At 47.6% G+C, this 19,856-nt stretch overlaps 1 protein-coding gene across 1 annotated transcript in view; it reads right to left on the bottom strand.

The window, feature by feature from the left end:
- Nucleotides 1-19,856, bottom strand: part of ANO2 (anoctamin 2) — a 328,569-nt gene that overhangs the window by 239,682 nt on the left and 69,031 nt on the right. Inside the window, exons 4-5 of the mRNA XM_044941951.2 lie at nt 2,070-2,221; nt 895-949 (exon numbers count right to left, since the gene is read on the bottom strand). Of these exons, the coding sequence (XP_044797886.2) occupies nt 895-949; nt 2,070-2,221 (207 nt within the window). The remainder of the gene's footprint in view (nt 1-894; nt 950-2,069; nt 2,222-19,856) is intronic.

Genomic DNA, 19,856 nt, shown 5'->3' on the forward strand with positions numbered 1-19,856 from the left:
CTGTGCAAACACCCCAGCAACTACCACAGCATCCAGCCTCACCGCCCTCAACACAGCTCAACAACTAGCCCCCATGATCATTTGCGCTATACTTATTTATGGTTTGGATTTATTATAGTTCAATGGATAGACTAGAAAATTTCAGGAAAGTATCATTTTGCATACATAGAGGAAATAAATTAACTTCTGTTGTTTCTAACATTTCCTGGGGTTTTTGTTTGTTGGTTGGTTGGTTGGTTGTAGTTGTTGCTGTGCAGTCTTGCCTGTCCTGTAGCTTCTGAGACTTTTAAAATATGCATTTCAAATATTTAAATAGTTTAATAAAACAACAAAAAAGACAGTAGAAGAACGGCTATCATCATGAATGTTGGCTTCTATTGAACAGGCTGGTAATTGTGTCCTTGAACAAACAGGCCAGCTCTAACATTCCCTGACACATCAATGCCCAGGACCCTTTGAGGATGAAAGAAAGAGTCACAGAGGCTCAGCAGTGAGCACTTCTTCAGACACCAACAATATGCCTGAATTTTTTTTTAATTCATTACATCGTAGAGCCTCAGTTTCCTCAACTGTCAAGCAAGGGAGTCACCTGACTAGCCGAAAGTCCCTCCACCCCTGGCCCCAAGCTCTGATAGTCCCTGCTATTATGATTCCAAGAAGGGCCCGGGTGGGACAACCATAAAGAGGAGATATCCTTCACAACCTGAGACTATTTCACCACTGAGAGTGGGAAGCTCCTGAATTCTCCTCCCTGTTGCTAGGCAACTCCAGGCAAAGGATGATGGGAGGCAGCAGGGATGGAGAGAGATGCCCTGTCAAAGGGGATTCAGGCTTCCCCACCCCCTTCAGAGCCCACCACAACTGGTTAAGCACCTGGTTAGCTGGTTTACTTACAATGCGACTACGGGTGGCATTATCAAAGAAGGTGTCCTTGTCCTGGATGTTGTACCTGCAGACACCAAGAAAGCCTGTCAATGCATTTAATTACTGTATCCTTATCCTGGGACCACTTGTCACCCCGAGCCCCGGGCAAGCCTCTAGAAAACATAGCTAGGTGGGTAAGACGCACACACACACACACACACACTTATGATGTTTACACTCTTTCCGACCCAGTAATTCTGAAAACTTCTCATAGAAATGTATCATTAGGAGAACAATCTCAACAGAAGGAAAGAAGTTCCCTACATTAAAACATTCCTTTCAAAGTTACTTATAACAAAGATTATGGAGGGAATATGCAATTTCAAAACCTAAAGGATAGATTATCATGCAGCTGTTTGAAAATTATAATTATGAAAACTTTAGAAATACTGTAGAAACGTTTAGACTATGATACGAAAATATTACACAATGATAAGTTTTAAAAACAAGAGTAGATAAAAAGAATTCCCGTGTATGGACAAAGTTTAAGAAAAAAAAACAGCAAAGAAGAGTACAGTTTCTGGATGTTGGGGTTATAACTGATTTTCAAATTTTCATTTAATGTCCCTGTTGTCACAAAAATCATAATAGATACCAAACTCCTAATTATGCAAGACCTATGTCTGTTCTAAACTTCAAATGTTGACCTTGCACTCAAAAAAATAAAAAATAAAAAACCAAAAGCCCACCCCTGCGACTGTGCTTAGGGCATTGTGCTGGAGGGAACACAGACGCCTGAACCATGCCCCAGCCCCGGGAGCCCAGGCACTGTGGCGTGCTTCCAAGTCACTGATGCAGAGTAGAATGTGACCACTTGAAGACCATTGCTATGAAAACTCAAGAGATGGACAGCGTGTTTTCACTGGGTGTTAAGAACTGGTCTTGAAGGAACCCAGAAGCTGAGTGATGGAGATGTGTGGGAGGCAGCAGGTCAGATGTCCAGGCAGATGTGGACGAAGGGCCCAAGGATGCAGAGTGCAAAAGAACAACCGGCCAGGAAGTCAACATGCCAGTCCCAGTTTACCCATTTAAGGCAGCGTGACCTTGGATGGACCCGGAACCTTGGCTTCCTCTCTATTATAGAAGGACGGTTATATCTGGATGGCCGCTTCACAGCCTGACCCCCCACAGCCCCCGCTACTCACAGGTACATTTTCTCCCTGGAGAACGGGTACGAGAGGTTCTTCATCCTGCTGTTACTGTGCTCGGGCACTCGAGGCTTCAGGGGCGCACTCAGCTTGTGCAGAATCTTGTTGAACGTCTTTGCAATGCTGCCTTGTGACTTGATCTCGTACATCTACAAAGGCAAAGCTACCAGTGAGAGGAGAAGAAGGCCACATCTGACACTCAGAGGAGCAGGACTCGCAGCCAGAGCTGCACGGGGCTCAGATCCCCGATAAGGGACACTCAGGGGGAAGGACGAGCCAGGGAAACCAGGCAGAGGGTCCTGCCCTTCCTCCACTGCTCTCACACAGTGGCGAACACCCTCAACTATTTGCATGGAAGGAGGTGACCTTTGCAGGAAAGGAGGAGCACAGTGAGGGGTCCAAACTTCCTATACGGCTTCATTACATCATCACAGGAGGCCTACTGTGTGATGTCATCGTGTGTGTGTATAGATGGTGTTCAGTCGCTCAGTCATGTCTGACTCTTTGCGACCCAATGGACTGAAGCCCACCAGACTCCTCTGTCCATGGGATTTCCCTGGCAAGAAAACTGGACTGGGTTGCTATGCCCTCCTCCAGGGGATCTTCCTGACCCAAGGATAGAACCCGAGTCTCCTGTATCTCCTGCATTGGCAGGTGGATTCTTTAGCACTAGTACCACCTAGAAAGCTCATGATGCCACCATACTAAGCACTTTACCCAAGAGAGCTCCAACATGCACTGCACCCAGCTGGGTAGATAATCTTACTCTCCTGTTGTGATGAGGAAATTAAGGCTTAGAAAAGTGAGAAGACTGAACAAAGGTCACACAGATGGTAACTGGGTGACTGTTTAGGTTTAACGCTTGTCAATCCAACCTCAAGTCTGTACCCTACAGCTAGACCACGCCCCTATGGGATCATCCAGCATCACTTCCCTTGTGTTCCTCTTAGTAATGAGTCTGCTTTCAAAGTACTGAACACCTAATGAGTGCTTTACTCAAGCACTTTCTTGAGTAAAGAAGTACCTTTCTTGAGTAAAGCACGGCGTTAGTACCAAGATAATCACTATAGAACCTATAGTAGCAGCTGCTCAGTCGTGTCCAACCCTTTGCAACCCCATGGACTGTAGTCCACCAGGTTCCTCTGCCATGGAATTCTCTGGGCAAGAACACTGGAGTGGGTTGCCATTTCCTTCTCCAGGAGATCTTCTGGACCCAGGGATCGAACCTGGGTCTCCTGCTTGCAGGCAGACTCTTTACCATCTGAGCCACTAGGGAAGTCCATAGAACCTACAGTTTCTTATAATGCATAGAGTATGCTTGCCTACAATATAGCATCTGGTCTTTCTAATTCACAGATGCTGTCACTGAGACACAGAGGTTGTACTCTTCATAGCAAAGCTTTGATGGATTTACATTAACCACAAATTTTTTACACAAGCTCTCCTTCCAAGGGGGCTTCCCAGGTGGTGCTCGTGGTAAAGAACCCAGATGCGGGTTCGGTCTCTGGGTTGATCTCTGGACTAAGCTGGATTGAATTTGCCCTGTTGCAGTGGATGACCAGAACAAGAGCCACACTCAGATCCCACGACCTGAAAGGAAGCCAACTGTCTTCTCTTTCATGATGTCCTCAAGTTGCTTAAATCTCAAGCGGCAGTAAAACATGTAAGAAGCACTTGTAAGATCAGTGGAGACACATGCCACAGAAGGGGCCCAAAATGCTTCTTGGGCCCCTCAGGTTCTGGTGGAGGAGCCGTGGCTGTCATAGCAGAAAGGCACATGGAGGCCAGTGTGTGGAGCGGAGGGTGGGATGGGGCTGGAAGTGCCAAGAAGCTGCTGACCTTGATTAATATAGCAACACTCTTATGGCTTGGGTTTCTTTGTTTACTAGAACTGTGTTCATTTTGCTGCTGTTGTTCAGTCGCTCAGTCGTGTCTGACTCTTTGCAACCCCATGGACTGCAGCATGCCAGGTTTCCCTGTCCTCCACCACCTCCCGGAGTTTGCTCAAAAGCACGTCCAACTAAGTCAGTGACGCTGTCTAACCATCTCATCCTCTGCTGCCCTCTTCTCCTTTTTGCTTTGCTCTTATAATAAAAACCAAAATTCTCACCACAGTCCATGGGGCCCTGTAGAAGTCTTCACATTTTTTTCCCCCATGGTTCAACGCTCACTGCACCCAGCCACTTGTATTTTTAGCAATCTGCACCCTTTGTCTCCTCCCTCCCCATCACCAACTTCTGTTCACACTTGAGTTCTCACTCAATTGTCACTTCCTCGGGGAGGTCTTTCCTGGCTTCCAGACAAGGTCAAGTTCCATCTTCATAGCATTTTGTGAGCCCAAATGCCTCTCCGTCACAGCGCTTATCACAGTTGTGATTTTAAACTTATTTGAATGATTATTTGACTCATGCCCAGTCGCCCCGCCAAACAATCGTGATGAAGGCAGGACACTGTCCAAACCATCCCCCTGGTTAAATGAACAAACAAATGAATGATAACTCTCCAGGGACCCAGCGTTGATGACAGGAGTGGCTGCCACTCAAGGGGCCCATGCTGGGGACAGGAGAGTCATAAGGTAAGAGGTCTTGGTAGGAAGAAACCAGGCTGGAGAATAAAGCCACAGCCGAAAGTCCCTGGCCAGCTGAAAGGTTACCCACCAGCTGCAAAGGCTCATGGGAGCCAAGCCTCAGCAGAGGCCAGGACAGCCTGTACTCGGGAATTAATAACCCAATACCTGCCCTAGGATCATGTCCTGGCAGAAGGTTAGCTGAGCACCTCCAAGATGGTCTTGACCTCCTCTTGGCAGTGGATCCAGAAGAGCTCCCTAGAGAATGGGGCTAAAGGGAATGTGGCCTGTGGCATGTCTTTGGGGGAACCAGGAATGGGTCCAGGATAAATTCTGCCTGTTCTTGGATGGGGAGATGGGTGCTTCGTGCATGCGTGCTAAGTCACTCCAGTCATGTCCAACTCTGCATGACCCCATGGACTATAGCCGGCTGGGCTCCTCTGTCCATGGGATTCTCCAGGCAAGAATACTAGAGTGGGCTGCCATGCCCTCCTCCAGGGGATCTTCCTGACCCAGGGATCAAACCCACATCTCCTGCAGTTCACACATTGGCAGGCAGGTTCTTTACCACTAGCACCATCTTGGAGCCCCAGTGGGTGCTCCAAATCCCTGCAAATAGCATCATCCACTTCCAAGAAAAATGTAAATGGTTTTTAAGGCCAGAGTCAAGGAGACCTCCACCCCACAGCCCTGCTGCAGGCCCTACACACACACCCGGGCAGGTACCTTGGCCCACTTCCCAGACCGCTGAGATGCTCGGGGATGCAGCTTGGCACAGGTCCACAGTCACACACAGTGGGCAGCCCCATGCACAATTCCATGGGTGCTAAGCTTGGAGGACAAAGCACCTGCTTCTTCCCCTCGTCACTTTGCACATGTTGTCCCTGTTCCTGGAGTTCCTCCCCTCCCGCTCCACCTGGCCACCCTCCTTCTCCTTCTCCACCCGGCTCAAGTACCAGCTTTCTCAGGAAACCTTTCCTAGCATCCTATGAATAAATACTGCATTCTAATGTTGGCCACACTTTTTTCTAACTCGTGGTTCACTCGTCTGTCTCCCCAACAGACTGTGGGTGTCTGGGGAGCATGCCCTGCATGCCTGGCATACAGGAGGAGCACAATAATGTCTACAGAGTGAATAACCTGGGTCCTAGCCATTGCTGACACTAACAAGCTGTGTGACTTTGGACAAGGTGCTTTCCCTCTCAGAGTCCTCATCTCTAAAGAGAGAATTGGGGAACTTCCACTTCCCACTATGACGGACGAACAGGGTGCAGATTTACCCCAGCTGAGCCAAAATACTCAGACTAAAAAACATGAAATAGTGGTTGCTATGGTTGGAATGTTTTTGTTCCCACAAAATTCCTGTCCTGAGTCTTAATGCCCAGTGATGGTTATTGGAGGGTGGGGCCTTTGGGAGGTGATTAGGTCATGAGGGTGGAGTCCTCATGAACTGGATTAGTGCCCTTCTAAAACAGACCCCACAGAGCTCCCAGCCCCCTCCTCCATGTGAAGACACAGCAAGGAGGTGTGAGCTATGAACCAGGAAGGGTTCACACCCTTCATACCACCATTCTGGTACCCTGGTCTCAGAATTTCAGTCTGCAGAACTGGATGAAGGAAAGTCTTATTGTTCATAAGCCCCCCAGTCTGTGATATTTTGGTGGTTGTTGATCAGTTGCTCAGTCATGTCACTCTTTGTGATCCCATGGATAGCAGCACCAGCTTCCCTGTCCTTCACTATCTCCTGGAGTTTGCTCCAACTCATGTCCATTGAGTCAGTGATGCCATTCAACCATCTTATCATCTGTGTTGCCCCCTTTTTCTCCTGCCCTCCATCTCTCCCAGCATCAGGGTTTTTTCCAATGAGTTGGTTCTTCCCATCAGGTGGCCAAAGTACTGGCACATCAGCTTCAGCATCAGTCCTTTAAGTGAATATTCAGGGTTGATTTCCTTTAGGATTGACTGGTTTGATCCCCCTGGTATTTTGTTGAAGCAGCCCAAGATGACTAAGAGAGCAGTTTTGAAGATACCAGACCTCGGGCAGCAATGACTTCCTGAGAGAAGGAAACAGATGAGTCCTGGTCTTGCTTCAGCTCACTGTCCAGAGAAAGGTCCAGGGTTGCAGGGCAGGAAGGGCAAACAGGTGGAGCCCAGCACACTCCCTGGGCTGAGGAGGCTAGGCAGTAGGTCAGGGGAGACCAGAGCAACCAGAGCTCCCAGGACAGAGCAGCCAAGGGAGAGAGCTCCATGAAGAATCCTGCAGACAATCCTCCTGAGAAGCTGCCAGACACTAAAGAAAACCCATCTGCAAGGCTGGGAACAGCCCCTCTTCCCACCAGCCTGGATAGAAATCTCACCATTCGAGGGGCATTGTGGCAGAGTCCTGGGGTCCGCTCAGCAGTGGGGATAATTAGCCCAAGGCTGAGCACCTCTCCGAATCCACTTCACGGATTATAAAAGACAGAACTTGACTAAATGGCTTTTAAAGTACTGTCCAAGTCTAACCTTCTATGGCTATAGACAGTTCATGAAAAGGAAACATTTGTTCATAGCACACACACATCTGGGCATCTCCTGGGTACCAGGTGGTGAGTTTAGAGGTTGATTGCTCCAAGGGCTGAAGAAGCCCAGCAGTGAGGAGGACCCCTCCTCACCTCATACACAGAATGCTCAGCCTTGCAACCAGCCCTGGAACCCCACAGGCTCCATGTCAGCAGGGTCCACAAAGACTCTGCAAGCCAGTCCCACCAGCTGCATTTGCATGACTGAGTCGCAGATGGGGAAACTGAGCCTCGGAGAAGTGGGGAATTGCCAGCATGGGGGGTGAACCCAGCCCTGGGGACCCAGGCTTCCTGACTTTCCTATCCAGGCTCTCTTCTCAAACCTCTGATCCTTGGAAAGGCTCCATGGTCCCCGAGAAGGAAGCGAGCCAGAGCTCCCTCTCAGCCCCCCACCAAGCCCAGCAGCCCAGCTCTTCCCCCGTGTTCCACAGGGTCCAGGAAAGGTGCCCCGATCCACTTTAGTATTATTAATATGATCAGCGGCAGCATCATTATTACTGTTATTCTTGGACATAGGAGAATGAAGAACATCCTCAGAAATGGCAGGACACATGTGCACCAGCTGGTCCCCATTATGCCCTCCCCGGGTACATGATACGCCTTTCATGTGCTTAAAATCATAAATAATTTTTGAAGTATGTTGCTCTTATTTTTCATCCCAGGGCTCAAATGTGGTTCTCATAAAAGCTCACTTTGGCTCCACTGTCACAGGCTAAGAGGTTTACCGAGATGCCTTCTTCTGTTACTTCTTTCCCCCCAACCCCGCTCGTCTCCCCCAGCCTCTCCCCTCCAGAGGGGCACAGTAGTGTGGTCTGAGGGCTAATTTGTTTCCTTCCTGCCTTGGAATCATGTTCCTTCACGGGATGCAAGGAATCGAGGCTGTAGTGATAGTCTATCATGGACAGTACAGGCTGCTAGCCCCATTTTATGGGTAGAGAAACTGAGGCACAGAAAGTTTTACTAACGTGCCCAATGGCACTCAAACATTAGGAGAACCAACAGCACCCAAAGATCAAGGGAAGGCTATAATCATATGCTGTTAGTCATTCAGTTGTGTCTGACTCTCTGAGGCCCCATGGACCTCTGCAAGCTCCTCTGTCCATGGAATTCTCCAAGCCTCTTGCATCTCTTGCATTTCCTGCATTGGCGGGTGTCTCCTGCAACCCACATCTCTTGGATCTCCTGCATTGGCAGGCGGATTCTTTACCACCAGCACCACCTGGGAGAGCTTCCCCAGTGGCTCAGTGGTAAGGAACCCACCTGCAACGCTGGAGACCCAGGTTCAATCTCTGGGTCAGGAAGATCCCCCCAGAGGAGGGCATGGCAACCCACTCCAGTATTCTTACCTGGAAAACCCCATGGACAGAGGAGCCTCGTGGGCTACAATTCATAGGGTTGCAAAGAGTTGGGCACAACTGAAGCGACTGAGCACGCATGAACTTAGTGCCCCTGGGAAGCCCATAACCATATGAAACATAAACAGAATAATCTTGATTATCCAAGAGTCCCTCATCTACACTGATCTAAGAGGGCCTCTCTCTGCAACTCGTAGGAAAAGCAGAAACTAGACAAAAAGATGGAGAGTGAGCCCAGCTATGAGCACGTGTCTGCTTACACCTATGGCCCCAGACACTAGCCCAGGCTGTCTCCCCCTTTCCAGGTATCTGTGTTTTCCTCTGTGCCTCTGGTCACTGGGTAACTGAGGGTCGACTAGGCTGAAAATGATCACCTGTTCAACTTTCATTTCAAAAGGCTCAGACACACAGGGAAGCCAGACAGTATGGAAGGTCGCCCCTCAAACAGGACTGGGGTGGACGCTGCTGGACTAAAGAAGTTATGAAAAAGAGGGGCTCACGATGCAGCAGAATGCATCCATGGTTCTCCTGCTCCACTGGTACCCAAGGGCACCGAGAGAGAGGGATGCAGGCAGACACGCGGGCACTGAACCCAGATCGGAGGGTGCACAGATCTGGTTACCTACTCTGTCCACCAGCCTAGTTACCTACTCAAGAAGACGTTAAACCCCCCCACCAATCCAGATGCAAAGAGCACGGGGAGCCACTCTGTTCAGCTGCATCCTAGAGCCCAAAGGAGCCCCAGTGTCCACGAAAAGCAGGAGCTCCCCAGTCCCTCCACCCAATCCTGCGCCCATAGGTCAATGTCCTGTCCACAGCCTCGCCAAATGCACACAGTGATGTATTTACAAAACTCACATTCTCTGAGGTCTAACTCTGGATTCACTTATGGTTTTTAATTACATTTTCAATGTCCTCTACACATGAATGAATGTTTGCTGACTTTAAAAATGTGGGAGAAAATCCAAACTACTTACATGGCTGATGAGTCCCTTCCAGCCCCATCCCTGCCTCCCGCTGCAGCCTCAGTCCCCACCCTCCCCACCCCCTCACACCCCGTCCCCAGTCTCTGTGCTTCACGCACACTGGCCTCCTCCCAGCTCCCTGCACAGGCCAGGGTTTTCTTGTGTGGGGTGGGAAGACATGTCCTTCCCTCTCCCAGGAAGGTTCTCACCTGCCCTCCCTACCTGGCAAACTCCTACCCAGCCCTTGTGTCTCAGCTCAAATGCACCCTTCTGGTACCCTGCACACCCCCCCCCCAACAATCTAAATTGGTCTTCTCCCATTAGCTCTCTGTCTACCCTGATCTTTGCTTCCTGAGCCTCCCAGCTCATCACCAGCTATTTAACTTCTGAATCCTCCCCACACCGAAGCCGTATGGGGCTAAGACCAGCTGTAGTCACCACTGCATCACTGCCATCAGCAGAATATCTCAGACATAATGATAATAACTATTCACTTGGCGGATGGATGGATGGGTGAATGAATAAAAAACATGATCTTTCCAAGGTCTAGGGCTCCTTACACACAACCCAGCCCTATTCCAGGTACAATTAGACTATTTCTAAATAATTTTTTGGTAACTGAAGGGGCTACTGAGGACCCAGATCAGGGATGGCTGCTATGGTCCATGTATCACAATGCTGCCTCCCCCAACCCCCTTGCAGACCACCCTGAGGGACCACAGCATCCTTCCAATGCCCTTGAATGAAGACTCAGAACCCATCTCAGCATCACTCTGCAGTAATCCAGGACCAATGAACCAGGTTGGTACATGAGATCCATCCTTTCATTCATCATCAAGTGTTGATTTACTGCTTGCTCTGTACCCAGGGCTGTTCTAGGTGCTGCTGCCAATAGGAAGAAACAAAACCAGTGCCCTTCTGGAGATTCCAGTGTAGTGAGGATACAGACAATAAAACAAAGATACAAATACACTACTCAGTATCCAGCAGTGCCGAGTGTTAAACGCACACACACACACACACACACACACACACAAGAGAAGGGGGTGGAGGGAAGAAGAGAGACAGGGGCCCACTTCACACAGGGTAGTCGGGTATATCAGTCTGTGCAGAGACCCCAGTGGAGTGGGGGACTGCCTTCTGGTATCTGGAGGTCCTCAGGCAGAGGGAAGGTCAAGCAAAAGGCCCAGAGAGGGAAACAGGCTTGTATTTTGGAGGATCTGTGTAACTGGGCTGCAGTGAGCAAGTGGGCAGGAGTGAGAACTTCCTTTCTGACCAGAGGTGACTGATATGGCATCAGTTCAGAGTCCCTGAAGAGACACGGTCACTCCCAGCTCCCTTCTGACCAACAGCACTTTAATGTCCACAGCAGAAATCACATAACACTCTCAGGTTCCAGCCTGCCCGCCCCCACCACCAGAGAGCGCTAGTCCATGGTGGCCCTCTGAGTGCACACTCCGCCTTCATTCTCAGGGCTCTGATTCACCGTGCACTGGTAAACGCTTACCAACCACCTCCGTGTGTGGGGCTGGATGGCTGATACGTAGCTGTCACTGATTTCTATGGTGTAAATATGCCCACTATGGCCAATTTCTTAGTTAACTTATATGCAGACTACATTATGAGAAATGCTGGGATGGAAGAAGCACAAGCTGGAATCAAGATTGCTGGGAGAAATATCAATAACCTCAGATATGCAAATGACACCACCCTTATGGCGGAATGGAGAAGGCAATGGCATCCCACTCCAGTACTCTTGCCTGGAAAATCCCATGGATGGAGGAGCTTGGTAGGCTGCAGTCCATGGGGTCACTAAGAGTCGGACACGACTGAGCGACTTCCCTTTCACTTTTCACTTTCATGCATTGGAGAAGGAAATGGCAACCCACTCCAGTGTTCTTGCCTGGAGAGTCCCAGGGACGGGGGAGCCTGGTGTGCTGCCGTCTCTGGGGTCGCACAGAGTTGGACATGACTGAAGTGACTTAGCAGTAGCAGTAGCAGTTATGACGGAAAGTGAAGAGGAGCTAAACAGCTTCTTGATGAAAGTGAAAGAGGAGAGTGAAAAGGTTGGCTTAAAGCTCAGCATTCCGAAAACTAAGATCATGGCATCTGGTCCCATCACTTCATGGAAAGTAGATGGGGAAACAGTGGAAACAGTGTCAGACTTTATTTTGGGGGGCTCCAAAATCACTGCAGATGGTGATTGCACCCATGAAATTAAAAGATGCTTACTCCTTGGAAGGAAAGTTATGACCAACCTAGATAGCATATTGAAAAGCAGAGATATTACTTTGCCAACAAAGATCCATCTAGTCAAGGTTATGGTTTTTCCAGTGGTCATGTATGGATGTGAGAGTTGGACTGTGAAGAAGGCTGAGCGCTAAAGAATTGATGCTTTTGAACTGTGGTGTTGGAGAAGACTCTTGAGAGTCCCTTGGACTGCAAGGAGATCCAACCAGTCCATTCTAAAGGAAATCAGTCCTGGGTGTTCATTGGAAGGACTGATGCTGAAGCCGAAACTCCAATACTTTGGCCACCTCATGCGAAGAGTTGACTCATTGGAAAAGACCCTTATGCTGGGAGGGACTGGGGGCAGGAGGATGCCGGGAGCCGGCATATTGCATATTGAGTGCAGCACTTTCCACAGCATCATCTTTCAGGATCTGGAATAGCTCAAGTGGAATTCTATCACTGCCGGGAGCCAGCGTGAGGAGCTCCACCCATGACAAAGGTCATGAGGAAGGAGGCTCGGCATAAGCAAAGGCGGGATCGAGCCTCAGGAGTCCCCCTGGAAATTCTCGAGCATCTACCCCCCAAAACCAGAGTCTGCCTACTTTCTGCTTTGTGCTTTCACCTACACCTCTGACTTTACGGGGGGCTGTCCCCCACTACCTCTCTCTGAAAAAAGAGTTAACTTACAGCTCCATGTTCTAAACTGTCTAAATACAGAGTCCTTTGAGCAGTTAAAAGATTGATTAGAAATTGTATTGGTGAAGGGATTTTCACTTGTTGGGCCAATGTTTGCTGCTAAGTTTCCATATCCCTTACCTAGGGTGTCCCTGGCAGTGTACTGATTAATATAATTGGTGTAAGTAGTAGCTTTAATGTTTGTAACCTGGGACCCTTGAGTTAATTCTTTTTCTTGTTATAGCCCACCACACCTTTGCTCTGTAGGAATGCAACTTTATCTAATGCTTTTGGAGGGTGGCTCCTGACCAATCACCTTAAGAGAAAAATAAGCTTTCTGAAGAAAGGGTCTTAAAATGTTAACAGGCTTCCGGGCCAGAAGATGATGCAAATCACCTAAGCTTTTGCATATGATAAGTTTGCAGGAAGAAAGCCTGGCTTGCTGCATGACTCTACCCCTTCCCCCATTATCCTCTATGCATAACTTAAGGTATAAAAACTACTTTGAAAAATAAAGTGCGGGCCTTGTTCACCAAAACTTGGTCTCCCCATGTCGTTCTTTCTCTCACCTTCTGGCTGAATTATTCAGCCTCTTTTCTCCTCTGAATTTCCTCACTGAGCTATCCTTATTTCAGCCTCTTTTCTCCACTGAATTTCCTCACTGAGCTATCCTTATTCTATTACTCTTTATATCCTTAATTAAAGTTTAATTAAGCAGTTGTTTCCTGATCCTCGCCGACGCCGTCCCCACTTCGAATTCCCTGGATCCACCGGGGCTGGACCCCGGCAGGAGGAGAAAGGGATGACAGAGGATGAGATGGCTGGATGGCATCACTGACTCGATGGACATGAGTTTGAGTAAACTCTGGGAGTTGGTGATGGACAGGGAGGCCTGGCGTGCTGCGATTCATGGTGTTGCAAAGAGTCGGACATGACTGAGCAATTGAACTGAACTGAATTGATGGCCAATTTCAATCAGGGGTATTAAGACCAGCTTGCAAATTTTCTGAAAATGTATCAGATCTCAAGAGCCATTATAAACCAGTATATCACTGATCCCAGTTCTTACTGAGTAAGAAGAGTTCTGCCCATGAGACCAAGGTGCCTGAAGCTGACCGCCCCCTCCTCCTTCCCTGCTCCTCTCCTCCCCTACCCACAGTGGCAGCCACGGCCCATGCTCCCACGTCTCCCATTGAGAAAGCGACCACATATCCCAGCTACTCAGTCTTGTTTTACTATAGTTGACAAATTCTATCCACTACCCTCTGCTCTCAGCCGACCAGGGTCCAGGTTCCTGCCCACCCATCTGTCACGTGCTGCCCCAGTTCAGTCAGATGTGAGGCTTTCAAAAGGAAAATCACCATTTCTCTTTCAACTTTTCAATCATGAGCCTAAAAACAACTTAATTTTCCAAAATGCAAATTCACTTCCCATTACATTTTCATGTTTTTGTCATCACTGTTTTTGAGCCCTGAGTCAGGTCTGTGGTCTTGCCAGTCCTGCATGCACATCCAGAAGGTGGCCCCAAGCATCACAGGCTCCACATGGAAACAATGGCATGGAGGTGGCATCAATTTTGTTTTTCTGATTTTTAAAGATGAGAAGCATCACAGAAAACAAAACCGAATAAGTACAAGTGTTCCGTACTCCTTCCAGCCTATTTAAATGGCAATCAAAGAGCATGCACCAAAGAGCCCATAAAGATATCAAATATAAACCCAACCCCACATCACTATTAAAAACAAATGCTTGGGAACAGGCAGCGACAACAAGAAGAGGACCCCACCCACAGCCCATCAGTGTGAACAGCTACCCCTCTGGTTCATTCAAAAATCATCATTGATGTTTATAATAATTGAAAGAATCTGTCCTGAAAGGCATCATGAAGGCTGAGTAGTCAGTGGCCCTCCTCTAAGGATTAAGGATCTAGAAGATCTCAATCTTCGATAAAGTTCATGGAGTTTCTCCTGCTTTTTACTGTCTGGTCACCAGGGAGGAATCACTAAACTATCAAAATAATTCCACAGAGGAATTCAATCACTACTTGATGAAGGAAGAAGAGGGTCAAGGTGAGGAGGGGAAAAATGTGATTCTGTTTCTGAATTTTGCATGGACAAATGACCACTGAGCCACCAGGAAAGCCCCTGATCTAGTCCATAATAATGAAAAAATAATAATTTTAATGCTCTGCCTCTCCAGCTTAGGATTAATTTAATTAATTTAGGATTAATTTAATTTACTTAACCTAGGATGTAATTTCCCAGAGTACATTCTGCAGACGATTGGTTCCCCCAAGATATTAACAAGCATTCAGTAGGAAAGCGATTGAACAAAACTGAACCATTTCCTTTACATCAGGGCAGGAGGGGCTTTCCCGGTGGCTCAGACAGTAAAGAATCTGCGTGCAATGTAGGAGACCCGGGTTTGATCCCTGGGTCGGGAAGATCCCCTGGAAAAGAGAATGGCAACCCACTCCAGTGTTCTTGCCTGGAGAACTCCATGGAAGAGGATGATATATATATCAAATATATATACATAATATATGTACACACATATGGTTGGATGGCATGACCGATGCAATGGACATGACCTTGGGCAAACTTCAGGAGATGGTGAGGGACAGGGAGGCCTGGCCTGCTGCAGTCCATGGGGTTGCAAAGAGTCAGACATGACTGGGCGACTGAACAACAACCCTGTTAGCTCTGTTTCTCTAGAGAAACCTTACTAACCCAAGCCTCAGATCTGGATAACTGAGAAGGCAGAGGTTCTGGCCTGGCTGAGTGGGCATCAGGAACCTGGGGAGGGCCTTCCCGTGGAACTTTTGCAGAAGTCACAGTTTTGCAGAAGTCACAAATCAGAATTTCTAAGAGCCAGCAATAAGTAATGGAGCACAACTTCCAATAATTTATGAAGCTTAATAGAATTAATATTTTCCTCCTAAGGGGCCACCCAGGTTAACTAAAATGCCACATTTCTTTGCTTTTTAACTGGAATTTTATTTAGTCCAACATGGTAACACTGATTTTCTCACTCTCATCAGAAAATTCTTAATGGCAATTCTATATCGTTTCAGTTCATGAAAATGAGAAGATGGGGCTTCCCTGGTGGTCCAGTGGTTAAGATCTGCGCTACAATGCAAGGGACATGGGTTTGCTGCTGGATGAACCTACTGCATTAACACAAGAATGGACTCCATCATCTCATTCTCACCAGTTCCTGAGAGGTGGCTCATGGGGGAGAAGTGGACATCAGGGGTGAGCATGGCGGGGACGGGTGGCGGGGTGCTCGTTCATATGTATAAAAAAGTGGTGTATACCCATGGCTGGTTCACTTTGCTGCACAGCAGAAGCTAACACCACATTGTAAAGCCAGTATCCTCCAATAAAAATTTTTTTAAATAAGATAAGTGCGAAATAAACATAGATATTGACCACAATCTAGACAGGCCACCTCGGTAAAGAGCAGAGGTGAGAAAGCATGCACTTCAAACCTTCCCAGGCTGCTCGGGGCCAAAGGCCAGGCCTCCTGCCTCTTTCCTGTGCAGGGACACTGCGTGTCCCTCACAAAATACTGGCTCCTCTGTTGCTGTTTTTGGAAAACAAACACTTCCTTCCAAGATCCCCCTCCCGGTTAATATCTGTGCTCAGGACTCCGTGTCCCTGGACTCATTACTGTGGATTTGTCCAGGTTTGAGATCTCAATTTTGGGATTTCCTGCCCATCTTCCCAGTCTCTCTGGACCCTGCTGAGTTATGATCCGGCCTCCACCAGCCATGAAGATGCTAAGTGACCCCACCCTATGCCTCAGTCTTCCTCCTTGCTCCCCCTGCCGCCAGGACAGGAATCCTTGCAAATGTGGTTACTCTTTTTGTAGTCACTTCCCAAGCCCATTAAAAAGAGGGGAGGGACTTCCCTGGTGGTCCAGTGGCTAAGACTCTGCACTCCCAATGCAGGGTGCCCAGGTTCAATCCTTGGTCAGGAAACTAGATCCCAAATGCCATGACTAAAAATAAAATAAAATTTAATTTAATTTAAAAAAGATCCCACATGCCACAGCTAAGACCCAACACAGTCAAATAAATAATTTTTTTTTTTTAAAGAGAGGAGAAAATACCACTGGACCCAACACTAGGCCTATGGAGGTCAGCTTCACCCCCATGCTCCTTTCTCACCCCAGGAACTGGGTTTAACCCCCACCCCTACTCCTAGACTTGGTTCTCAGATTCACTTTTGCAAGCAAATGCATGCCACCCAGCATACCACGCTGTGTCCCCTTCTCGTGGTTATGACATCCTCCTGGGAGGTCAACTACTTGCCACTGCATTCTGTGAATAGGAAAATGGTCTGGAGCCCTGCAGCAGAAGGATGCCAGGATGGCCCACCTGTGTGGAGTCTGGGGACTCGACACCATGGGGACAAGTTCCTTCTGTTACACCTGCAGCCTCATCAGGGCCACCCCCTGGCTTTGCTCTCCCAGACTCCCAGGACCAGCATTCTCCCAGACAGAAGCTGTGCCATGCTGATGGGCTACCTGGCACAGCATTTAATCAGATGGGCTTCCCAGGTGGCGCTAGTGGTAAAGAAACTGCCTGCCAACTCATGAGATGTGAGATGTGAGTTCGATCTCTGGGTAGGGAAGATCCCCTGGAGGAGGGCACGGCATCCCATTCCAGTGTTCTTTCCTGGAGAATCCCCATGGACAGTGGAGCTTGATAGGCTACAGACCATAGGGTCGCAAAGAGTCGGACACAGTTGAGCAATCTAGCACAGGGTGTCTGAGTGTGGGCACTCCGCCTGTCATGCCCTTGGCTGTGAACTCGGAGGGCTCAGACTGCCTCTGAGTCCCTCAGTGTCTCTCCACAGACCCCCTTCCGCCAGGAGTTCCATCAGTGTTGGCTGCCTACTGCAACAGGAGGGAAGGTGACTGGGGAATGAGGAATTGAGAACACACCTAAAAATATTTGAGAACACAGACACAATAGTAACCTTCTGCATTCCCATAGCAGCGGTTAAGACCTGGATTCTTACAACAACCTTCTAGGAAAAACAGGGCAGGTGTTACTATGCCCACTTCACAGATGAGGACATTGAGGCTCTGCAAGAAGAAGTGACATCCCCAAGTCACACAGCAGGTGGGTCCAGGACCAGAGCTGGAAGGCTGGCCTCTCAAGGACTTGTCTGATGCAGAGTCTAACTGGCTATGGCTCCAAAACAGGAAGGAAGGAGGGGAGGAAGCAACCTGAGAGTCCATCAGTGGCTGATGGATAAAGAAGACATATGTGTGTGTGTGTGTGTATAAAGACATATATATATTTTAAAATTTATATATATGTATTTACAATGTATAAATATTATATAAGTATATAATATAATATATAATTATATAAATTACAATTAATATATAATATAAATTATAATATATTTATTTATATATACAAATACATAAAATCTTCTTTATCCACTCAATATGCATTATATTGGCACTTCCCAGGTGGCGCTAGTGCTAAAGAATGGAGTAGATGTGAGAGATATGGGTTCGATCCCTAGGTTGGGAAGATTCCCTGGAGGAGGAACTAGCAACCCACTCTAGTATTCTTGCCTGGAAAATTCCATGGACAGAGAAGCCTGGTTGGCTACAGTCCACGGGGGTTGCAAAGAGTCAGGTGCAACTAAGTACACACAAACACACACACACACACACACATCCATTATATGTCTTTATCCATTATTGTATATATAAGATTTTATATATCCACACACAGATCCAATGGAATATGATTCAGTCATAAGAAAGAGGGAAATCCCACCATTTGCAACACCATGGATGGACCTGGAGCACATTATGCCCGGTGAGAGAAGTCAGAGAAAGAAAAATGCTGTATGATATCACTTACATGTGAAATCTAAAAAGCCAAACTTGTTGAAACAAGGGGGTCCTTCCACAGACCCGCTCCTTTCAGATTAGTCGAACTCTGACTCTGCCCAAATGAGTTCATTTCCATTTTCAAATTTTAAGCAATCATGTTTTCAATGTATACATTGTATCTCTTAATAATAGTATGACCAAGAAGTTTATCACATTAATTTTCAGTGTAGTTTGTTGTTTAAAATAATATAATCATCCAAATATTATTACACTACTATTAACTAGGCTTCAATATATCAGTGTTGATTTCATTGTGTTAAATGTACACTTGTAATAAAATAGCTGCAAACCTTTAAAAAAAAAATGGTGGTTACCAGGGGATGGGGCTGGAGGGATAAGACATGCTGTTTAAGGGTACAAGCTTGCAACACATAGTAAATAGACCCTAGAGATCTAAGGCACAGCACAGGGAATATGCCCAACAATATTGTACCATAACCATCAAACTTGCTAAAAGATTGGAACTGAAAGATTCCAGCCACTGAAAACAAAGGATGATTTTGTAACATAACAGAGATGCTAATTATTGCTTCAATAACAATCATATTACAATCTATACACTGACCAAATTAAGATGGTGTACAACTTAAATTCACACAAGGTTATATGTCATATGGGGCTTCCCTAGGGGCTCAGATGGTAAAGAATCTGTCTGCAACGCAGGAGACCTGGGTTCGATCCCTGGGTCTGGAAGACCCCCTGGAGAAGGGAATGGCAACCCACTCCAGTGTTCTTTCCTGGACAATCCCATGGACAGAGGAGCCTGCTGGGCTATAGTCCACTGGGGTCTAAGAGTCAGACACGAATGAGCGACTAACAGTTTCACTTTCACTTCATACATCAAATATATTTAAATTATATTTTTAAGAAAAGAAACAGAAGGCAACTCCGAGATGGCTTCATCATAATACATCCTCGTCCTAATCATCTTACCTGCAAATACAAGCGCAGGCACATCCTACACGATGGATGGTACGTTCCAACAGGCTGAGAATACGGGGACTCATAGGCTCGGAGGGCAGGCGTGCCCTGTAACCAGAACTATGCTCCCAGAGCTACGAGCTTGTGAAAGGACACGCAGAGACCAGAGGGGCCAGGGGCCAGCAGTACTTAGGGGCTGAGACCAGGAATGAGGTGGAGGAAGTGATAGGTATGGACAGATGTTCAAGAACAGGGAGGGAGGCTAGGAAGGGGCACCAGTAAAGAAGTGGGAGGGGGAAGAAGGGACAGAGGAGCGGGCAGGGGAAGGAAGGATGGAAGACACTAGCAACGGAGAAGAGCCGAAGAGGGGAGAGAAGGAGGACCCACACTTCTCCTGGGTCTCTACGTTTCCTGCTAAAAGGATTGTCCTGCGGAACAGAAGCACTAGCAAGGGCAGCAAAGTTCACTCACCTTCTGTCCAGGGATCAGCCAGCAGAGAAAAAAAACATAGGCAGCAAGATACAAATCGAAGAAATTAAGAGAACGTTAGCTATTCAGATAAGCCAGAGAAAGGAGAAGAAATA

The sequence above is a fragment of the Bubalus bubalis genome, chromosome 4 (genome assembly GCF_019923935.1).
Source record: "Bubalus bubalis isolate 160015118507 breed Murrah chromosome 4, NDDB_SH_1, whole genome shotgun sequence".
In the NCBI taxonomy this organism is placed as follows: domain Eukaryota; kingdom Metazoa; phylum Chordata; class Mammalia; order Artiodactyla; family Bovidae; genus Bubalus; species Bubalus bubalis.